At 34.4% G+C, this 21,236-nt stretch overlaps 1 protein-coding gene across 1 annotated transcript in view; it reads left to right on the top strand.

Annotated features, from left to right (window-relative positions):
- Positions 1–21,236, top strand: part of LOC114935869 (single Ig IL-1-related receptor) — a 198,255-nt gene that overhangs the window by 133,717 nt on the left and 43,302 nt on the right. The window contains exon 3 of the mRNA XM_029308786.2: positions 17,623–17,836. Coding sequence (XP_029164619.1) covers positions 17,623–17,836 — 214 coding nt within the window. The remainder of the gene's footprint in view (positions 1–17,622; positions 17,837–21,236) is intronic.

The raw sequence follows: 21,236 nt of genomic DNA, 5'->3' as shown, positions 1-21,236 counted from the left end.
AATAAAATTTGTCATAAATGAAAATATTATATATTTAAATATTTTACGATTTATTGATACAAAAAATCTGCACAGATCTGTCAAAAGGATCCTAGTTTAAGAGAAAAATTCTCTAAAGAAATATTCTTCAATTAGATATTCGTAACATGCAAGAATATAAACTTAATGTTTTTGTCAGTATATTATTTGAAATGAAAATCTCTCCTCCAATTTTAAAGTCGACCAGACTGGCAATAATTTATTTTAAATAATTAGTTAAATTACTAGGTAATTTAACTAATTATTTAAAATAAATTATTGCCAGTCTGGTCGACTTTAAAATTGGAGGAGAGATTTTCATTATTTATTACTGGCGACTCTTAAGGATTATCATTTATTATTTGAAATGTTATTAATCGTGATGACAAAAATAAAATTTGTCATAAATGAAAATATTATATATTTAAATATTTTACGATTTATTGATACAAAAAATCTGCACAGATCTGTCAAAGGATCCTAATTTAAGAGAAAATTCTCTAAAGAAATATTCTTCAATTAGATATTCGTAACATGCAAGAATATAAACTTAATGTTTTTGTCAGTATATTATTTGAAATGTTATTAATCGTGATGACAAAAATAAAATTTGTCATAAATGAAAATATTATATATTTAAATATTTTACGATTTATTGATACAAAAAATCTGCACAAATCTGTCAAAGGATCCTAATTTAAGAGAAAAATTCTCTAAAGAAATATTCTTCAATTAGATATTCGTAACATGCAAGAATATAAACTTAATGTTTTTGTCATTATTTGAAATGTTATTAATCGTGATGACAAAAATAAAATTTGTCATAAATGAAAAAATTATATATTTAAATATTTTACGATTTATTGATTTACAAAAAATCTACGCAGATCGCTGCCATACGATTGTTTAACTGTAAAATGTAAGGTGTTTGCAAATTTATGAAGGGTACTGTAGATGTAGATTGTAGATATTGTGGATATTGCATTTTTTCATATAATTATTAATTATGAATTTAGGTCATATTTTTAGGTGAAGAGCTTCCGGGATTTTGACATAATTATTACGGAGATTTATTTGTTCCATGAAAGTATATTAATTAATTACAATTTTGTTGATGTATAAAATGAAGTCACAAATTAAAGTGCAAAATGTGTTGCAAATGCACACAGAGAAAATTATCTTTTAGAATTTATTCTGAAAATCATGGTAATCATGGGACGATAAAAAATATTAATATAATATATGCACAGTAAAATTAATTGAACATATGTTATATCTTATTGTAATAGATATGAATATTTTTTATTATCGTAAAAATATTAATCAGAGAAACTTTTATAAAATTCCAATATAATATTGTCCCATGATTATTCTAAGAAAATTCTCTTCTTGCAAAATAAACTTTTTTTATCGACTTTAGTCCAAAGCTGATTTCCAGCTCAATAGAAATTCAATTCATTTTTATTCAGATAATCACATTATTATATATATAAAAATAAAATTCTGCTGCGGAAAGGACTCGACTATAAATTCTCTAAATTGTAAAAAAAAAAAAAGAAAAATACGATTTCAAGGAAATGCGTTTCCTGTTTTAGTTCATTTTTTGCAAATTTAGTCCGAATGATATTTAGATTGGTTATTTCAGAGGTACATTGGATACACGGTTTTTATCGGCATACTGCTCGATGTGTTCGCGGTTTTAATTTACGAATGACGGTTGCAGGCACAAAAAAGGAGGCTCGTGAACTCGCGCGGAAAAGTCCCTCTTCCGTTTCTTTCGTTTCTCTCTGTCGCAATTTTTATCTCTCGCCAGGCGACGATATATTTCTTCGGCTCGGGTTACTACTACAGAAATTACCGCCGCACACTCTTTCACTCTTCGTCGTGTATACCTATATATACACATATATCTGCAGTTTTTATACGCGATATTTTTCCGTACATTCTTCCTTTTCTACCGCGGCGATGCTTTCACGCGAATTTATCCGCGGCGTTTAACCGTGGACTGCGACGATCGTAAGGATCCATCGACTGCCGAGAGTCCTTTTAATCCACCTTTAGCCTGCGAGTCTTTCTGAGAGAGTCGAAAACTCGAGAATCTTGAAGTAAATTTATAAGCTAAAGCTTTGACTTTACACAAAAAGACGAAAAAAAAAAAATAAATCAAATTACAGAGAGAATTTTCTCTTAGAATTTACCCTGAAAATCATAGTAATCGTGCGACAATATATGGTATTGGAAGAATCTTATATATAAGAGTTTCTCTGATTGATATTTACCACAATAAAAATATTTATTTTTTTATTAATATTAAATAAATAAATAAATAAAATTAATATTATAATTAAATATTAATATTAATATTTTTATTGTGATAAATATTAATCAAAGAAACTCTTATAAGATTCTTCCAATACCATATTGTCGCACGATTATCCTGCTTTTCAGGGTAAATTTTAAAAGAAAATTCTCATAACAATTGTTTTGTTCTTTTTTATATTTCTTGTCATTTTGTGCGAATATATAATATTTTCTTAATTTATTGCTATCGATATAATTTAATTCTTAAGATAAAAATATTTAAATTTAATTTAATATTTTTTTTATTTTTGATTTATTTTCCATCATCTCTCTTATCTAACAATTCGTTTAACCTATTACATCCGTGTGCACTTCCCGCAATTCGATGCGAAAGAACGGGAATGAAAGAAGGTAAAAGATTCGAAAAGTGCATCGACGCTGCGATCTTTACAGAAATGCACCGGGACGTTTCTTATCTCGGGCTGAGCCTTCGCTATATTCTACGTCCTGTGGGGACCACGGGTCACATATGTGCATGCACATGCACGGCGCTCTCTCGGTGCAGTTTGGACCGCGCTCAGCTGCGCGGAATGGTTTCGCGATAGCGCGCTATTGTCGCGAGATAAACTTTGACGGCGCCGTGCGACAATAAAGGCCTGGGCCGGGCTAATCGGCCCGCTTCTCGCAGGAAGCGCCGATAAGCGTCGGCGCCGATGATTATTCGAGCGGAATTGCTCGAAAATTCCGCAAACGATTCCTATATTACTCCGCGAATTTATTAGGAAGATTCAAGTCGGACAAAATTAGCCTGAAAATGGAGAATTTTTTAATTCATCTAAATAAAGATGAGAAGTATTATTAGAAATATTATTAGAGAAATATTAATATTAACAAATAGACTGTGTGAATTATTTAAAAATACAGGGTGTTTTCTGTGTATCCTATGTGAACACTGATAAAAATATTTTTTTAATGTAACATATTAAATCTAACAAAAATGTATATATTTGATTTTAATCCTGATATGTATTTGATTAACAAAATAGTAATTTAGTCGAAAGGTTTAATCAAGTTAATTATTTTTTTTTTAATGCCATTTGGAGTCAATTTTTTCTCAGCAAATTATCGAGAATTTTCAAGTTATAAGCGATTGAAAATAAATAAAAGGGTTTGCGAAAAACTAAGTCTTGTAGAAATAAAATATTAATAAAATCACGTTCTTTAGTTAATTTCGGGTCGAATTTATTCATAGAATTTTAATTTAAGGCTTAGTGTTACAAAGATATATATATATAATACCGAGAATTGGGAACATGCAAAAAATGATGACCTCCCTTGACATTTTCGCCGAGGAAAAATGATCTCCAAATGATGTCGGGAACCTAACTACGTATATCGATGATTTGTTGAATACGAGACGCTCTATATACAAAATTCTTTGAAATATATATATTTATGAAAAATTCGTATGGGAAAAATGTGCTTGTGAAAAAAAGATGACAATGACAGATCATCGATGAAAAAATATTTGACGAATCGGACTTGAGCTCTATAGACAAATAAATTAGCAGGCAAGTTTAAACCGATCCCACCGTCAATTTCCACCGGGGAATTTTATTCTATCTCGAATTCGGAATTTAATTACACGCGAGAGAATATATTTCGTTTGAGATTTAATTAAATATAACATATCGCATTGTGTGGAATTGATTATGATTGTCATTACAACACGCCGACGTGCTTCTCTAATTGTTATCGCAACTGTCGTTACAATTGTGATCGCGGCATCGTTACATTGATGCGAAATTTCATTTAATCCCGGAGAGCAATATCGCACGAATGACGTTCGGGCCGGTCCGGTCGATTGGTCGCGCGATGCATTTTGCATTTCGGGAAAACCGAGAGCAAGGCCGGGCCTCTGCCCCCTGTGCGTCGGATTACCGAAGGATACTGTATACCGGGGGATACCCGTCTTTCCTTGTTACATCGCGCCGCTGCTCTGTGCGGTTAATTGATTAATGTCCCCGTGAGGCGCCATTGGTCGTTAACCTCGCCCTCGCTGCTCATCGAGAGGATCCTCTCGTGGCGCTTCGATACATCCAGCGAAAGCGTGGGAGCTTTCTGCTCCCAAACCAAGCGAGATGGTTATGGTGATGATGATGGTGGCGAGGACCACCTCGTGAATTAAGGGTCCATAATTCGGTAAGGATATCAACTTTCGAGAATTCTTAATTAATACTCTCCTCTTCGTTGAACTCTTCAAACTTGGAAAAAATTTCATCCTCGACATTTGCCTGCAATAAAAATATTAATATCCATCACTAAAATATGTTCGATTAATTTTACTATGTACATATTAATTAATATTTATAATAATAAATAATGTTTTATTAAATAATATTTCGAATTTAATTAAACGATTGAAAAATTTATTTTGAATTCTTCACAGAGAGAATTTTCTCTTAGAAATTACCTGCAATAAAAATATTAACATCTATCACAATAAGATATAAAATATGCTCGATTAATTTTACTATGTACATATTAATTAATATGTATATAATAGTAAATAATATTTTAATTTTTATTGCGGTATATATTAATTAGAGAGACTCTAAAATATAATTCTTCCAATATTTTGTGACGCTTCGATACATTCAAAACGACTTTCCGCTCCCAAACCAAGCGAGATGGTTATGGTGATGATGATGGTGGCGAGGACCCCCTCGTGAATTAAGGGTCCATAATTCGGTAAGGATATCAACTTTCGAGAATTTTTAATTAATACTCTTCTCTTCGTTGAACTCTTCAAACTTGGAAAAAATTTCATCCTCGACATTTGCCTGCAATAAAAATATTAATATCCATCACTAAAATATGTTCGATTAATTTTACTATGTACATATTAATTAATATTTATAATAATAAATAATGTTTTATTAAATAATATTTCGAATTTAATTAAACGATTGAAAAATTTATTTTGAATTCTTCACAGAGAGAATTTTCTCTTAGAAATTACCTGCAATAAAAATATTAACATCTATCACAATAAGCTATAAAATATGCTCGATTAATTTTACTATGTACGTATTAATTAATATTTATAATAATAAATAATGTTTTATTAAATAATATTTCGAATTTAATTAAACGATTGAAAAATTTATTTTGAATTCTACACAGAGAGAATTTTCTCTTAGAAATTATCTGCAATAAAAATATTAACATCTATCACAATAAGATATAAAATATGCTCGATTAGTTTTACTATGTACATATTAATTAATATGTATAATAGTAAATAATATTTTAATTTTTATTGCGGTATATATTAATTAGAGAGACTCTAAAATATAATTCTTCCAATATTTGGTGACGCTTCGATACATTCAAAACGACTTTCCGCTTTCAAACGAAGCGAGATGGTTACGATGATGATGATGATGATGGCGAAAGGACTCGAGTCCTCGATAATTAAGTGTCCATAATTAAGGATCCACTTTAGATTTCTTAATTAATACTCTCCTCTTTGTTGAACTCTTCAAACTTGGTCTGAAAAAATTTAATCCTCAACATTTTATGAATTTCAGCGGTTATATATTCAGTAAATAATATTTCGAATTCAATTAAAAAATTTTATTTCAATATCTACACAGGGAGAATTTTCTTTTATAGAATTTATCCGCAATGAAAATATTAATATCTATAACAAGATATAAAATATGTTCTATTAATTTTACTATGTACATATTAATACTTTTTATTGTGGTAATTAAATATTAATTAGAGAAACTATAAAATATAATTCTTCCAATATTATATTGTTCTACGATTAATATAATTTTCAGGGTAAATTCTAAGAGAAAGTTCTCTCCGAATATTGAAATAATTTTTAGATAATATATATACATTATGAATAAAATATAAATATATAATAAAAGTTAATAATTACATAAGACTCTAGTGAGGCTTTCAATTAATTTTCATTGAAAGTGCGTGATTAGAGAAACAGAATGATTTATTGAAAATAAAATCTCGAATCGAGATTAATTTAATTATTTGCTATTGCATCGAGACAAATGTGTGCCTCGTTCACAATTAATCGATTTCAATAAAATTTAACTTTTCCTTTAAACTAACGCACTATCATCATCCGCCGTTGAAATTTAAATATTAAAAAATAACATGAAAAGAATTAATTGAATCGAGAGCTTCGAATTAAATAATTTCAATGATTTGAAAATTTGATTCTACGCAATCGCGCGGAAATAATAGAAATATTGAGTTTTTTAAACACAATTTTCGTATCCTTTCGCAGAATCGTAAATCGAATATAAATGGCGCGGATGTGAAATGGATTTTTGCAAAAATCCGGCGAAAGTTGGCTACCTGGAATTCTCCAGGAATATTCACGCGTTTGCTCGCTGCAACCTCGCACACATCTGTCCACCTATCATTCGCGCGCTCAGGTGTCCAGGTCGAGATGTAATCCTCGAGACACCACGTCGCGTCGCGCCGTGTTACCTCTTCTCTTGATCCTGGCAGGAGAACGTGATCAGACTATAACACAAATCGGCTTTCCCGATCGCCCTTTCGGGAGCGAAGCAGATTCCATTGCGGCAATTTCACACAGGGAGTCAAATTGCCTAAACAAAGATATCTCGCGTAATTGCATTGCAATGCGGGCGTGACGTTTGATTAATTAATCTTGCGATTGAAACGAAGGAACTTGACGTTTTTTTATTGTACATCGAAGCATATTATTTTCTCCAAGAGTAAAAGTTGAAGTAATTATTTCGGTATAACGATATGGATTTTTTTCATGGATCGCTCAATGATGGCAGACAGCTGTTAACTAATTGTTTCATTCGAGCTTCGTAATATAGAATAATGTATCTTTTTTTTTGTAAGTACTAAAGGGTTTTTTTACTCGTTAAATAAATAAATAAATAAATAAATAAAATAAATAATTTCGGTGAAGAATTTTCTAATTTCGAACGACACACTTTTACGATTAAATAAATCACGTATGATGTTTTCTTTAATTGGCGTTAAAGGGATTTAACTTGGGAACTCGGGGAAAGAATTTGTGGTCGATAAAAGCTCCGAAAAGTGCACTTTTTGCCCGCAGGAACTTATGAATATATAACATGCACGATTCGCGGTATCTTGTGTTCACAAGCTATAAGCTCCCTCGGTTCCTGCACTTTTCCACATCCTTGCAAGCGTTGCCTTCATCGAAATTTTCTCCTTATAGCATCCTACATAAATAGCTTTTGTTTTTCTTCCTTGCACAAGAAACACCATTAATGTGGTTTCTTGTTTTCTTTCGCGGGTTCTACGCGATGCTTAAAAGGGTCAATTTGAGAGAAAATGCCGCTTCTCAGTTTATTTTCAGAAATATGAGAAATTCAAATATATTTAAGTGCATTATATATTTTTATACATTATAAGCATATATATATAAATAATTTCAACAGACAATTTTATTTTATATATATTATAAAATATTTTTTAAAAATTATTGTACACGCGGAATATTAAATTATAATTATTATTTTAAACAGAATAATTATTTATTATAAGTTTAATGTATCATGTACTTAAATTATCGAAAAGTCGTTTATATATATTATAAAATATTTATTAAAAATTCTTGTACGTCAGTGCACGCGGAATATTAAATTATAATTATTATTTTAAACAGAATAATTATTTATTATAAGAGAGTTTAATGTATCATGTACTTAAATTATCGAAAAATCGACTAGTTTCTTATTCGGCCGATTACTTTGTTATTAATGATTTCTTGGCGAAATATTTTACACGCTGATAAAAGGGAGCTATACATAATTTGCGTGATACATTTCTCGTTATCACATTCACATACGGTGAGAATCATATTATTATATACATAACATTAAGCGAAATGCGATCATTTCGTATAATTATAAATTAACAATTATCAAACTCGCGCAATCAATTATTGAAAAAAAAATGGTGTAATTTAATATTCAGCGTGTACACTGAAAAAAATGTCTCAACTTGACTAAACCTTTCAACTAAATTACTATTTCGTTAAATCAACATATATTAATATTTAAGTCAATTATGTGTTGTTAAATTTAATGTTATATTTAATTTAAATATTTATTTATTTATTTAATTTAAATATATTATATTTAATTTAATATATATATTTATATATATAATACATATATTTAATTAAAATATTTTTATAGAGGTTTAATTAACAAACTAAATATTTAGTCGAGAGGTTTAGTCAAATGAAGAATTTTTTTTCTCATGCAAAAGTGTAGCGCGTAAAATACACATTTCGGCAACACTTGGAGTTAAATATACACGTGGTAAAACACTCTCGTTGCAAAGGCACTCCTTGCTCGACCGCTCGCGCATTTCGTGAGAAACACAAGCGATACGAGACGGAAGCTCGCCCGGATTTCCCGAGCGACGACAGTTTTATTGGCGGAAACTTGGCTTGTTCGACCGTCTGTTTTTCCCCATCGATAGTTTGCGGCCGCGGTCTGGAGAAACTTTCGGATCTCACAACTGCGCGCGAAGAGACTTTCCCGGTCGACGGTTTTAGAGTCACTTCGGTTTGCATTGTCTACCGGTGCCCCCAGGTCGGCACTTCCGTTGGGAGGGCAGTTCCGGAAGGGTTGGAAAAGCGCGATCGAAATTCCGTATCTATTCCGGCCTTTCTTTCCTCCGCACTCGACTCGAATGGATTAGCAACTTCGCGGACGGCATTAAGTAAGGCTCTCCTCAAAGCCGTTCAAGATGCTCCTTTCATGTGGAAATTAGCCCAGGTCGGCGTAATCTCTCGCTCGCGCACACATTTCGATATTATTTTTTTTAGGGAATTGTACAATTTTTTATGTAAAAATATTTTTTATTCAGAAAAATGAGCAGAGTTTTCAAGCAACGAATTTATTACGATTATTTTAATGAGAATAAATAAATAAATTAATTATTTCCAGTTAATTAATAACGAGATATATTTCTCTATTAGATATACTTTCTTTCTTTAATAATAAACTTTAATGTGCTTCATATTTTCGAGTTTGAAAAAGTGTAAGAGAGGGAGAGGGAGATTCTAAGGAATACTAAGAAAATAAAATTACATTTCCTTAGAGTAAGGAAACTGAAGCACCTGTTAAATTCCCGCGGAGGAAAAGTCGACTCGACGTCCGTCGGGGAAAATACGTATCGTATTTTCCAGTATTTTAACGTAGAAATTGCAACGTAGGTATAGCAACGACGACGGACGTTTCGTGCACAGGCGATTCTTCCCTTTTTTTTTTCCTTTTTTATTTTATCCTTTTTTTTTTTTTTGTTGCGGTTGCACACTCTCTCTCGGTTCTCTCCTCGACTCGAAGGGTAGCGCACGGTTGCTTTGCAACAAAGTGTATCGGCGAATTCGCCGGCACGTGACACTCTCTCACATGCATCATGACGTATGAGAGGGGCTTTGTCCGTTCATGTTGCCAGGCGAACACAATGTTACTCTCTGATCAATAAGTTGCGCCGCGCTCGACGGACGAAACTGTCCGCATCGATCGCATCGCAACTTCGATATTAAGCGCCCCAGGTATATCTGTGTATATAAATACAGGGTATCACGTGATGAATCACTGATCTACAGAAGATTCCTCACGTCATTTGGAGACGATTTTCCATCGGCGAGAATGTCGAGGCATCAATCATTTTCAAGTTACAAGCGATTGAAGATGAAGAATTTTTTTGTATATTAACAAAATCACGATAAAAAATTTTGTTAATTGAACATAAAAAATATTTAAATTAATTATATTAAATTTCACAAAACGTATATTTGACTTAAATATTAATATATGTTCAATTAACAAAATTGTAATTTAGTTGAAAGGTAGAGTTTGTTTTAATAGAATTTTAATTTAGGGCTTGGTTACAAAGATACACGATGGCAAAAATTGGAAATGTGTAAAAACATTTTCGCTGAGGAAAAATCGTCTCCAAATGACGTCGGGAATTCAATGATTTGATGGGTACAGAACACTCTGTATATATATATACGCGAAATGACTTTGGCGGAGATCGGTAGATGAGTTTTTTTCCTTTCAGCGAAAATTTTGTCCCATAAAATATCCGGATGATCTCTTCGAACTTTATTTTTACTCCACTAGAAATTTCCCGGGAATTTTTCCGTCGAATTTTTCATTTTCATTCTTTTTCCTTTATTTAATTTTTTTTGTTCAAAGGAGCTCGATATTAAATATGACGTAAGCGTTATCTGTTGCAATAATAATTGAATCAAAGCAGGAAAAAATTTGCACGATATATTTTTTAATATTAAATTAATCTCGCCGCTTTTCTCAAAATTTTAACCTTTTTCATAAAGGTTACAAAAATATCCATGAACATATTTTATTAGAAATTACACAGTACAAAATTATTTAACAATAAAAAAATTAATTTAAATTAAAAAAATAATATTCATAATAAAATAAAAGAAATTATTTTTTATAATTTCTTGCGGAACACTTTTAGAGAAGGGTTTAAGAACCCGGGATAAAGCGAAGTTCTCTTTTAATAAAGACGCGAAATTGGGTCGCTTCTACTTCCGGGTGTGCTCTCAAAATTTTCTGCCGGATGCCATAATCCGACGACGTCAGACAGAGACGAGGATAGGAGCCGTCCGTCTTTGATAGCCGGCCTGTCCGTATTATCTCGCCGCAGATTATGGAACGTGCCACGCATATCGCCGAGGGAAACGTTCAAGAACGACGGGGATCTCTCTTCTCTCTCTCTCTCTTCCTGGGTCCGGGAGATGATGCTGAAGCGCGGGATGACGCGGCCGCATCCCGGTGCAACGGGCAGCTCTGGAAAACGTATTTCACGCTAAATTACGAGCCCTGTCCCGGCCAACCGCGAGATCCCAGCCGGACATTGTATGCAATAGACATATCCGGAGATAGATGATAGGACGGAGGAAGTCGGAAACTCGGGAAAGAGAGAGAGAGAGAGAGAGAGCCTTTTGACTCTTTTCGCGGTGTAACACTTTTACCGTAATCCGCAACTCTGTAACTGTACTCTGGCGCCAGAAACTGTAACGCGATTCCCGCCGAGTCGCTTCAAACAGCATTTAACTGTCTCTGTGACAGATTGACAAATTGAGCGGATATTTAGAGTCGCGAGGAAGAAGGAAATCTGTCCCGACATATGTTCCGCGACTCTTTTTCTCTCTCGTTAAATTTGCGTTTCATTTCGTAGACGACGATTTACTGATAGAGTTAGTTTTCCGATGTCATTTGGAGACGACTTTTTATATCAGCGAAAATGCCGAGGAAAGTCATTCTTTGCATGGTTCTAATTTTTGCCATCGTGTATCGTATCTAAAATTCTGTCGAAGAAGACTTAGTTTGCAAAAAAAACCCGGTATTTTCAATCGTTTATATTATAACTTGAAAATTATTGGTCTCCAAATAACTTACTGTAAATCAGTAATTTATTGGGGCACCCTGTATATCATTTTGAAGAAACATTAATTTTAATTTTTTTTAATTACTCGCAAATAAGTTGACCTAATCTTCAAACGAATGACAGTTCTGTGAGAATCGTTTCGAAAAATTTCTCAATATACCTTTCTGTTTAAATTTCCCGGTATTTTTATTTTGCGTCATCAGTAAAGGAGACTGCTAATCATTAAAAAATTCCCATATATCTTTCATTATTCCGTCGCGTAATTAGTCTCTCAATAATTTATCGATTTATTCTTCCCAATATTACTTCGTTTCGATATACCCGTAGATGAAAGGATGGAAAAATTATTGGTTTCCAAATAACTTGAGAAATTTACTGTAAATCAGTAATTTATTGGGACACCCTGTATATCATTTCTTATATCTGGCTTACATAAAATTTTGAAGAAACATTAATTTTAATTTTCTTTAATTACTCGCAAATAAGTTGACCTAATCTTCAAACGAATGACAGTTCTGTGAGAATCGTTTCGAAAAATTTCTCAATATACCTTTCTGTTTAAATTTCCCGGTATTTTTATTTTGCGTCATCAGTAAAGGAGACTGCTAATCATTAAAAAATTCCCATATATCTTTCATTATTCCGTCGCGTAATTAGTCTCTCAATAATTTATCGATTTATTCTTCCCAATATTACTTCGTTTCGATATATCTGGAGATGAAAGGATGGAAAAATTATTGGTTTCCAAATAACTTGAGAAACTTACTGTAAATCAGTAATTTATTGGGACACCCTGTATATCATTTCTTATATCTGGCTTACATAAAATTTTGAAAAAAACATTAATTTTAATTTTCTTTAATTACTCGCAAATAAGTTGACCTAATCTTCAAACGAATGACAGTTCTGTGAAAAATCGTTTCGAAAAATTTCTCAATATACCCTTCTGTTTTTAATTTCCCGGTATTTTTATTTTGCGTCATCAGTAAGGGAGACTGCTAATCATTAAAAAATTCCCATATATCTTTCATTACTCCGTCGCGTAATTAGTCTCTCAATAATTTATCGATTTATTCTTCCCAATATTACTTCGTTTCGATATACCCGTAGATGAAAGGATGGGATGGGATCTCTCTCTGCTTTCGGAGGATGTTGCTTACGTAAACGCAGAGAAGGCTATGGAGAGCATGAAATAACTAATAGGAGAAGGGCGAGAGAGGATTTTGCTTGGTGTGTGTGGCACATGTAGGGACGCGAGGAGAATGATTTAATCAAGCGCCGGGCTGCATTCGATTATCGGTCCGCAGTTACGTGCATCGTTACGTCGTTTCTCCGTGCGGAACGCGATTTCGCCTTGCGCTAATTTCTCTTCTCTCTCTCTCTCTCATCCGCTCCAACTTACTTTAAAGGATCCGGGGACCTTAACAGGATCACGTAGCGGCGACGATATCGCGACGTCTCGTCAAATACGCAGGAATGTCATAAATCGAGAAGCAGAAGCGTTCAAAGCAGAGAGCTTTTAAGGGTCTGAGGGAGGGTAAATATTATTTGATATTTAAATATCGCCGGTGCACCATTTTAAGATGATCCTAACTCTCTCTCTCTGTTTTGTTGATGCGGCGCAAAGTTGGATTCGACCGTGAATCTTTTTATTAATAGATTAATATTTTAATCGTGGAGAAGGATTCATCAAGCTGTAGAGTCGGTCGAAATTGTAGTAGTTGGGACTGATAAATTTATGAGTCATAAATATAATGTATGGACTCATAAATTCATTTTTCACGAAAAGATTCATGGCCGAATCCAACCTCGCCTTTCTATCGATATAACGATAGTGCTTTAGGATCACTTGAATCACGTCGAAGCTAAAATGTCATATTACGACGCGACAGGATATTTGTATCACATCTCTCTCATTTGTTCGAAATCGGGCATTAATATCCGATGTACCTCGTCACGGTTTTCGCGATGATGGCGTCGAAATGGTATGAAAACTTGATGTAGTGTGTTGCCAACAGTTCTACGCCGGTCTTCAATCAAATATTCGTTAAGGGGAAAATCGATTCCCAATTGGTCGAAGAACACGCGGACACTTTCCTCGTCGTTGTTTGATTTTTAAAGGGGATGTGCATCTCGAGACTTTTTGATATTTCCGAAGGGAAGAGAAAGCTTATTGTTATCCGTTTACATCGTCGGCGCTTAATAATTTGTCGAGGCACCGGAGCTATATATTTCGGAGTAATTTCGTATAGCACTTTACCGTTGAACGATCGCCAATTCATCGTCGTGTTTCTCCCAAGACGCGGTATATCGGTTATAGATTAGGTTCCGTCAATATTTTATCTGGATGACCTAAATGGAACCGTAGAGGCTTAGGCCAGGAAACGACGACCTGGCTGTTAGGCGAGGCACAAATTGGCCGGTTTCCGATAAATATCGACGCTGCTACGTGAAGCTACGTGAGAGCTTAAGCGAGATTAATCGTCTCGCTCTCGACGGTCTCTTCGCCGTCGCGAATATATATATGTGTCGTGTTTCGCGATCTAACTGGCTGTAATCTTAACCCATCTAGCCTCTTGCGGAATTATCTATCTATATATATGCATCTAACGCCGGGTGTAATTAAATCGTTACAGCAGCTAACCCCGCCTGCGCAGCTCTCGGTCCTCGAATTAAAATGACGGGGGCCGCTTTGAAAGCGCTTTGACGGCAATTCCCCGAATTTAACCGGGGCGCTCAAGTCTAGCCCAGCCATCGTCGTGATTCGATTACGCGATATTAATTACGAGCCTTAAGCGAGCGCATTCGAGCGTCCTTTACTTGCCAATTAATCGGGGAGACTCGTCTTTTGCGCTCTTTGACGAAAATAAATAACTCACTTTGCGAGCCCGAAAGTTGTCTTCGTCTCTTCTTATTCGCAGATCCGAGTTCGATCGCTTTCATTTTCCGAGAATTTTACCATAGTTTCTCATCCCTCTATTATTTTTGTATTACACGTGCAGGCAATGTGGCACTTTCGGTGCATGTTTTCTGTGCCGAAAGCGGCCGATTTCCCCCGCCGCCATCTAGCGGCGACGCGGTGAGTAAATAAGCCGGTTTCAAAGCCATTATTTACGGCTGAGCCGCGTTAAAAGTCATTGTCCACGGCTGAAGCCGTAGGCAATGTATTAAACACGGCTATTCCCGCACCGTGCCGCCGCAAGATGGCGGCGTGCGATCGGCCATCTCGCGCACAGAAAACGCGCACAAAGCCACTTTGCCTGCACTTGTAATACAAAATAGTATGTGTATCAGGTGCGGATTGACAATTGTTCACTCGTGTGGGATGGTCGCACTCGTGACCAATTGTCAACTTTCCGCACTTAATACACAATATACTATTATCTTCTAAAATTAATTGACAATTTTTCATACTTTCTCCCTCGAAGATGCATTTAACGTGAATCATCCTGTATAACGTCGACGAGTCGGAAGAAATGACTGGACACATTCCAGATCGCGCGTCAGGATCGTCATATCAAGCTAACCCAGCCTGACGCTATCCAACCCTAAATCCTCTCCATCCCCGATGCTCGAGCTTAAATGGCGGCGGATGGTAGATGCGCAACCTATGTATCATAATTCCGACGGTCCTGGGTTAGTTAGCAGTTTGTTTGCACCCAAATATCCGGCCGGCCGGATGCCGTATTGCCCGGATGCGGTGAAACGCGCCGGATGCTAACGGTGCGGCGAATAGTTTGGATGCGCTGCATTTTTTTCTCTCGAGTTTCGAGGACGAGAAACCCTTCTCCGTTAAAATAAACCACCTCGAGGATCTTCGAAGATAAAGCGGACTTCATTTCAACTTAACGACGTCGCACCCTTCGGCTGATTTTCCCGCGAATATCTATGTGTTTTTATTTTTACACAGAGAGAAATTTCTTCTCTTAGAATTTACCCCGAAAGTCATGATGATCGTGGAACAATAGGAAGAATTTGATAAGAGTTTCTCTGATTAATACATTTGCCACAATAAAAAATATTAGTTATATAGTAAATTTTTTATTATGAACATATTTTATATTTTATTGTGGTTAATATTAATCAGAGAAATTCATAAAATTCTTCCGATGCGCGAAGAAAATTTTCTTTTAGAATTTAATTACGTTGAAAATCATGATAACAATAATTATGTGGAACAATTGGAAGAATTTTATAAGAGTTTCTCTGATTAATATTTGCCACAATATAAAAAATATTAATTATATAATAAATTTTACTATGCACATATTTTATGCATATCTTATTGTGATGGATACTAATATTTTTGTTGTAGAAAATATTAATTAGAGAAACACTCTTATAACATTTTTCCAATGTCATAATGATTATCTTGATTTTCAGGGTAAATTCTAAGAGAAAATTCTCTCTGTGTACGAACTGCAAATATTATTAGGCACCTTTCAATTTTGCGACACTCGTGATGTTAGAACGTGGAATAGAAAAAAAAAGAAGTAATTCAAATATAGAATCTCTCTCTCTCTGTCATGTTGATTGTTCAACTTTGCGCTCATCAATCTCGATGACAGCTGATAAAAGTGACATGAACCTTTATTACGTGCGCGCATACATTTTCGATTAACAGAATGGTTGTTTGATTTTGAGTTTTCCCTGCATCAGTGCTGATTGAATTACCCGCGCCGTCTCCATTTCCTCTTCCTCTATCCCTCACTCGACCGTTCACTTCCGGCCCAACGACCTATGACCTTTCGCCATCCACCATCCACTGGCTTCTTTCATTCGATGCCCCCGATGTCTACACACTTCCGTGCACTTCGATACCGCACTCTACAGCGTACTTCAAAACCCAGTAGACTCAACCAATTAATTCATTTAACAGCTATCGTCCTCTGATGAAAATAATGAAAACAATAATGTTGGTGAAGCGTGTATCGCAGAGGGATTTTAACTAATTGAAATATAAATTCCCAAATGTTCAATATAGCAATTAATACAATATTTTAATATAAAAATATAACAGGGTGCTTCTTAAATTGTGAAAAATTCGAGGGATGATTTCTTGGGTCATTTTATGAAAATTTATATGATATGATATTATATGATGCCGGAATGTATAAATTAATAAGCTTCACATGTAATCATCAGACGTATAAATTTTCATAAAATACCCTAAGAAATCACTCCTTGAATTTTTGATTAAGAATAATAAATTAATATTCTTAAAAGTTAATCGAGAAATTGTCTTCGATATCTCAATTATTCATATAATTGACATTTAAGAATGGCGAGGATTGACGATTTGATATTGCCAGAGAGACTCTTGAAAAGGATGACTTCATGATGATTCTAGAGAGGGTTTGAAAATACTCGGGGTGACAAATAGGTGGTTTTTATCACCTCTTCGGTGCGAGATGGGAAAACACTGCCGAAAAGTGTTTTCGCATTAAATATGAACACGGGGGATGAAACGTGGCACAATAAACGGCCGGGTAGTATTTCATGGTAATGCGGGCCAGTCGTAATTCATGGCGATGTGCCGAGACCAACGTGGTAATGCGAAGCGATATTAAAATGATTTTCACATTTTTCCTACGATTCATTATATTCTCCACATTAAGGGACGGTATTAATCATCGAACGCCATTAAATATCGCAAAAGACAGATTGCCTCCTAAAACTTCCATCCGTCTATTCCGAATTATATATAACGCGCGTGTTAATATATATTCCATTTGCATATATTTTAATTATTTATAATACATATTTATACGAATCTTATAATTTATATTCAACATAGATGCGCTATTTGAATTGCAGATGAAGAATCCGGTGTCTACACAGGAAAACCCTTACCTACTTACACCCCAGCCTCGCAGTTGGTACCTCTGGGAGGTACGGCGAGGCTCTTCTGCGAGGCTTATCTGGGCAAGGTCGACCTACCAGACGCCAAGAACTCCGTCACTTGGTCAAAAAGTGACAGCAACATGACGTTACCCAGCCACGGCAGGATAGCGCAGAACAGGGTGTCTCGGTAAGTCGAAATTTATTAATCATAGCGTTATAATTTATTAAAATTTTAAAAACGAGAGATTCCAAGTACGCTAAAATTAAAAAAAAAAAAAAATAGAATGATTAAAGAATCGATCAAGAAAGAGTGATTGTACAGGGTGTCAGGGAATTTGACTATTTATCTGGATTTTTTAACATTATTCTATATTTGTCTCATAATTTAACATTTTTTATTCAATAAATATAAACTTTTCCTTGACTCTCAGCACGCTAATTTTCTATGTTACAAATCGATTCGGTAATTTATATTTTCATCGTCGTGCTTTTTATTTCAATGTGTTTGATAGAGAATATAAAATATAAAAAATTAAAGAGATAGAGAAATTAAAAAACTAAAAAATTTGATATAATATAAATAAAAAAGGTGATTATTTAAATAGTTTATATGTTTATAGTGACGAGGATTTTATAATTTAACATTTAATTGATTTATCATATAGATATATAATTTACATGGAAAAAATAATCCTAAAAAGTGAGGGAAAAAATGAATTTCTGGTCTTGTGGAAAATCTGAAAAAGTCAGGGAATTTTTTTTTATCGAGTCTGCTGGACACCCTGTTGTAAAGCTAAGCGAAACTTTGGAGATTTCGTAAACCGAGAGCGGATTTCGCAAACATCAGCCCGTTCGAAGCGGGATGTACGAATTCCACTGTCGAAGGTTGCCGAACATACCTTGTATAAGGCGGTGCGCGAATATTCAGCTGGCATGCCGCGGTTCTTCCGGAGCTCTTCAGCATCCTGTCGGATGCAGCGATGCAGCCCGCGACATAGAGCTACTCTCTCTCTCTCTCTCTCTCTCGTTTTATCTTCCGTAACTCAATTTTCCCGGCGATGCGCCGTCACGGTGCATCGCCACGGTAAACACGACGAAACCACATAGCACAGCCCGACAACATACGTCGGAGCATTACGGAGCGAAATTACTCCCCGGACTCGGGGATATATGCAACACGTATGGACGATTCGTGCCGTCGCAATTTTATTCTGCTCCGGATAATTGGATTCTCAGGGACTCTCTTCATAGAATCTCCCGAGCCATCGCTGGCGTCGTTCTTGGTTCGATCCTTCGTATCTTGAATCTTGAAGATTTTTTGCAAGGAAGAATTGCCGAGAGCGAAAAACTTGTGCACTTCGATTTTATTTTATCGTCGTGATGATATCCCGGAGATATTTAATATTTCCAGATTTTTTTTTTTTTTTTTTTTTTTTTTTTAAAGATTAGAATATATTTTTAAGCAAGAATATACACTCGGAGAGAATTTTCTTTTAAAATTTAGCCTGAAAATTATGATAATTGTGGGACAACATGGTATTTAAGAATTTTGCTGATTAATATTTTTTATTGTGGTTAATATTAATAAGAAAAATTCTTATAAAATTCTATCAATGTACAGAGTACACAGTAAAATTTATCGAACATATTTTATATCTTATTGTGATAGATATTAATGTCTTTATTATATTTAATTAGAGGAACTTTTACAAAACTTCTTTCACTGTAAGTTTCAGAGTAAATTCTAAGAGAAAATTCTCCCTGTGCATAATTAGTCTCAAAATAACTTTTAGACAGATGTGTTCGGTCTGTTTAAATTGTGAAAAATACAAGAATTGTCCATCTAGATCTGACGAGCTTTTATATCATTTCTCGTGGCAAATAATGGAATCAGAAAAAGTTCTCCAATGTACAAAATACATAGCAAAATTAATCAAACATTTTATATATTATTGTGGTAAATACAATATATATTAATCGAAGAAACTTTTATAAAATTCTTCCAATATCGTCCCATAAAATTTTCAGGATAAATTCTAAGAGAAAATTTTCTTAATTAGTCCCACACATAAAATAATTTTTTAGACCGATGTGTTCGTTTAATAGTGCTAAATACAAGAATTGTCCATCCAGATCTGACGAGCTTTTATATAATTCTATAACTAATATATATATATATATATATCTATATATATATATATATATTATTGTGGTAAATATTAATATCTTTATTGCGGTACATATATATGAATCGAAGAAACTTTTATAAAATTCTTCCAATCTCGTCCCATAAAATTTTCAGGAAAAATTCTAAGAGAAAATTCTCTCAATTAGTCTCACACATAAAATAATTTTTTAGCCAAATGTGTTCGGTCTTTTTAATTGTGCAAAATACAAGAAATGTCCATCCAGATCCGACAGGATTTTATAATTCCTCGTATAACGGAAATCCGTTGTCCGTTGTAACGCTAACGTTGCGCGGGAATGTATGTCGGGGTGGCGTAATGGACTCCCCGAAGAGTACGCGTTCGCGAAACGAGCGCATTCGTCTCTCAAGGCGAGCGGGAGAGACCTACCCTGACTACCCTGACTAGCCCGAATTCCCCGGGCGCGAACGAGCCGCGCGCGTCTCTTAATTAGTGGTCGGGATTCGCTACCGCCTGTACATCTCGCTCGTGCGGGCCGAACGTCGTTGTTTCGTGTAAAGTAGACTTTATATCAGCGGCGAGCGCCCGGTGGTGGTTTACACCGGCGCAGGGAAATTGAGTTAAGCCGCAAGGACCGAAGGGACAGGTCGAGGGAGACCAAGATACGGAGGAAGATTTATTTCAACAATAACCCTGCCCCGTTGTTTATACAAAATCTTCCGAAAGTAAGAAATTTAAATAAGAAAAATAAATGAGGAGAGAACGTACAGGGTGCATCTAAATTTTAGGAAATGACTCTTTGTCGAAAAAAAAAATTAAGGGGGTTTCTTATACAATATAAACATATACCCTTATATTTAAAAAAGATTTATACAAAATCTTCCGAAAGTAAGAAATATAAATAAGAAAATAAATGAGGAGAGAACGTACAGGGTGCATCTAAATTTTAGGAAATGACTCTTTGTCGAAAAAAAAATTAAGGGGGTTTCTTATACAATATAAACATATATTCTTATATTTAAAAAAGATTTATACAAAATCTTCCGAAAGTAAGAAATATAAATAAGAAAAATAAATGAGGAGAGAACGTACAGGGTGCATCTAAATTTTAGGAAATGACTCTTTGTCGAAAAAAAAATTAAGGGGGTTTCTTATACAATATAAACATATACTCTTATATTTAAAAAAGATTTATACAAAATCTTCCGAAAATAAGAAAAATAAATGAGGAGAGAACGTACAGGGTGCATCTAAATTTTAGGAAATGACTCTTTGTCGAAAAAAAAAATTAAGGGGGTTTCTTATACAATATAAACATATACCCTTATATTTAAAAAAGATTTATACAAAATCTTCCGAAAGTAAGAAATATAATAAAATAATGAGGAGAGAACGTACAGGGTGCATCTAAATTTTAGGAAATGACTCTTTGTCGAAAAA

The sequence above is a fragment of the Nylanderia fulva genome, unplaced genomic scaffold (assembly GCF_048542155.1).
Source record: "Nylanderia fulva isolate GAGA-0341 unplaced genomic scaffold, ASM4854215v1 Scaffold15, whole genome shotgun sequence".
NCBI classification, from domain to species: Eukaryota; Metazoa; Arthropoda; class Insecta; order Hymenoptera; family Formicidae; genus Nylanderia; species Nylanderia fulva.
Note: the sequence above shows the minus strand (reverse complement) of the source record. Positions and strands in the feature narration are given on the sequence as shown.